The 2139-nt window shown below is 31.7% G+C and overlaps 1 protein-coding gene across 1 annotated transcript in view; it reads left to right on the plus strand.

Moving 5' to 3' along the window:
* The window catches only part of LOC110019460 (putative RNA-binding protein YlmH), a gene marked incomplete at its 5' end in the record, with an annotated part of 2339 nt that continues 200 nt past the window's right edge, over window positions 1-2139 (plus strand). Inside the window, 3 exon segments of the mRNA XM_020717162.1 lie at window positions 1-33; window positions 544-642; window positions 1409-1508. Of these exon segments, the coding sequence (XP_020572821.1) occupies window positions 1-33; window positions 544-642; window positions 1409-1508 (232 nt within the window).

Genomic DNA, 2139 nt, shown 5'->3' on the forward strand with positions numbered 1-2139 from the left:
TCCTTTGCTTGAATTAAAGTATGAACCGCCAAGGTCAGAAATTTTTATCTTTTGGTAACCCGCTGATTAAAAGGGTTTATGTCATGATTTTTTCGACTAGTTTTAAGCTGGCCGTCGACTGTCTAACGCAACCCTTCACTTAGTGGGATAAAGGTGATAGGGTTGTTGTAGCTCCAGTGACGGACAAAATTAGAGAGTGCCATCGTAGATAGTTTGGTCACATTAAACGTCGGCCATTTGATGATCCGATTAGAAGGGGGTGGATGTTTTAAATTCGACTTATGTTAAGAAAGATAGAGGTAGACCTAGGATGACTTGGGCATATTATATAAAAAATGATCTTAATTTGTTAGAATTAAATGAAAATATGACACTAAATAGAACGCAATGGAGAAAAGGATTCATGTAGCCAACCCCACCCCACTTAGTGCGATGAAGGTTTTGTTATTGTTGGTAATCCGCCAATTCGTCCACTCTGCTTTAGTTTTGCTCTTTGCCCCATTTTTTGATCTATTTTGCATTGTCTTCCCTCATTAATTGCAGAACTAAATCATTTACAACCATTGAAGCATCATTACGGGTCGATGCACTAGCTAGTGCTGGATTTAGTATATCAAGATCAAAACTTGCGAGCTTAATCAGGTATTCACTAAACAGCCTATTTTTAATTTCGCTGACTATATATTTTATAGGGACATTTACACACATAACATACAACTCTTATGTATTTACATATATCACACCTCAACTTTCATATTTACACTCAATGCTCTTTATCATCTCAAATCTTTAGTATCAGATATAAAATAGCACTGTTATCACTTTTTAGATTTTCATGCATAGGTTTGAAGCACCTAAGCTGTGTATGTAAATTTCATCAAAATGTGTGTTTTACTTTTAAAAAGATGGTAATGGTTGTAATGTTAAAGATTTGAGGGACATACATGTAAATATGAATGTTTAGGTGTTAGATATGTAAATACAAAAGAATTTTGTGACATGCATGTCTACTTCTACTCCACTTCTGTGCTATGCTCATTTTGACTTGGGAATTTCATTACACTTGATGTTGTATGTCTATTATTACCTTTGTAATTAGGGAAATCTACATGCATAGCACATAATTCTTATGTATTTTTATATCTCACACCTAAACTTTTATATTTACATATATATCCCTTTGGTGCTTTAAATCTATGCATGAGAATGTGTATTTCACTTTTAAAAATAATAATAGTGCTATTTTTTATTTGATATTAAATATTTGAGTGTTTTTTGCGTAAATATGAAACTCTATGTGTGAGATCTGTAAATACACGAGAATTGTGTGCTATGTCTATAAATGCCCCTTGTTTAAGATGCAACAAATCAATTGATGAATGCAAAATTTAAATTTTATTTTATTCAGTAATGGAGATGTGCGACTAAATTGGTCTCAAGTGATGAAAAATGGCACCATACTCAAGACAGGAGATATAGTCTCTGTCAGTGGGAAAGGAAGGCTAAAGGTACAATGCTCTTCTCTTCATTTAAATTATTTCAAAATTGTTAGTGATGAAAATTTTGATTTTGTTTGTTTGAAATCAACTCGTGTTTGAATTGTCCGTGAATTATACATTTGTATTCGATTCATTTGAATTCGTGTGTGGCTCGTGTTTTACTCATATTTATCTCGAATTACTAAAAAAAAATACTTAATATTAGTTTTTGTTGGATAAAACATAAAAAAAATTTAAATAAATATATAAAAATTAACAATATTTATCATAAATTTAAGATTTCTCTAATTGATTCAAGTATATATACATATCACTCAATTTCTATGTATTTACATATCTAACATATAAACTTCAATTCTTACATACATGTTGTCTTACGCATCCATGAGAAGGTCTATTTCTCTTTTAAAATGTTAAAATGATGTGATATGTAATGTTTGAGTGGAATAAATGTTTAAAAAGTAAAGTTTGTGTTAGATATGTGGAGAAATATTTGCGTACGTCGGTAGGTTACATGAAGGGTATTGGAGGTTATATCTTCGCTATACCCCCCTGTAACCTTCCTGTAAGGCTGTAACCTACCTGTAACTAGTAAGTTCCGCGTTTCTGTTTCATATATTTGTAAGTTACAGGTAGGTTA

The sequence above is a fragment of the Phalaenopsis equestris genome, unplaced genomic scaffold (genome assembly GCF_001263595.1).
Source record: "Phalaenopsis equestris unplaced genomic scaffold, ASM126359v1 Scaffold000001, whole genome shotgun sequence".
NCBI lineage: Eukaryota > Viridiplantae > Streptophyta > Magnoliopsida > Asparagales > Orchidaceae > Phalaenopsis > Phalaenopsis equestris.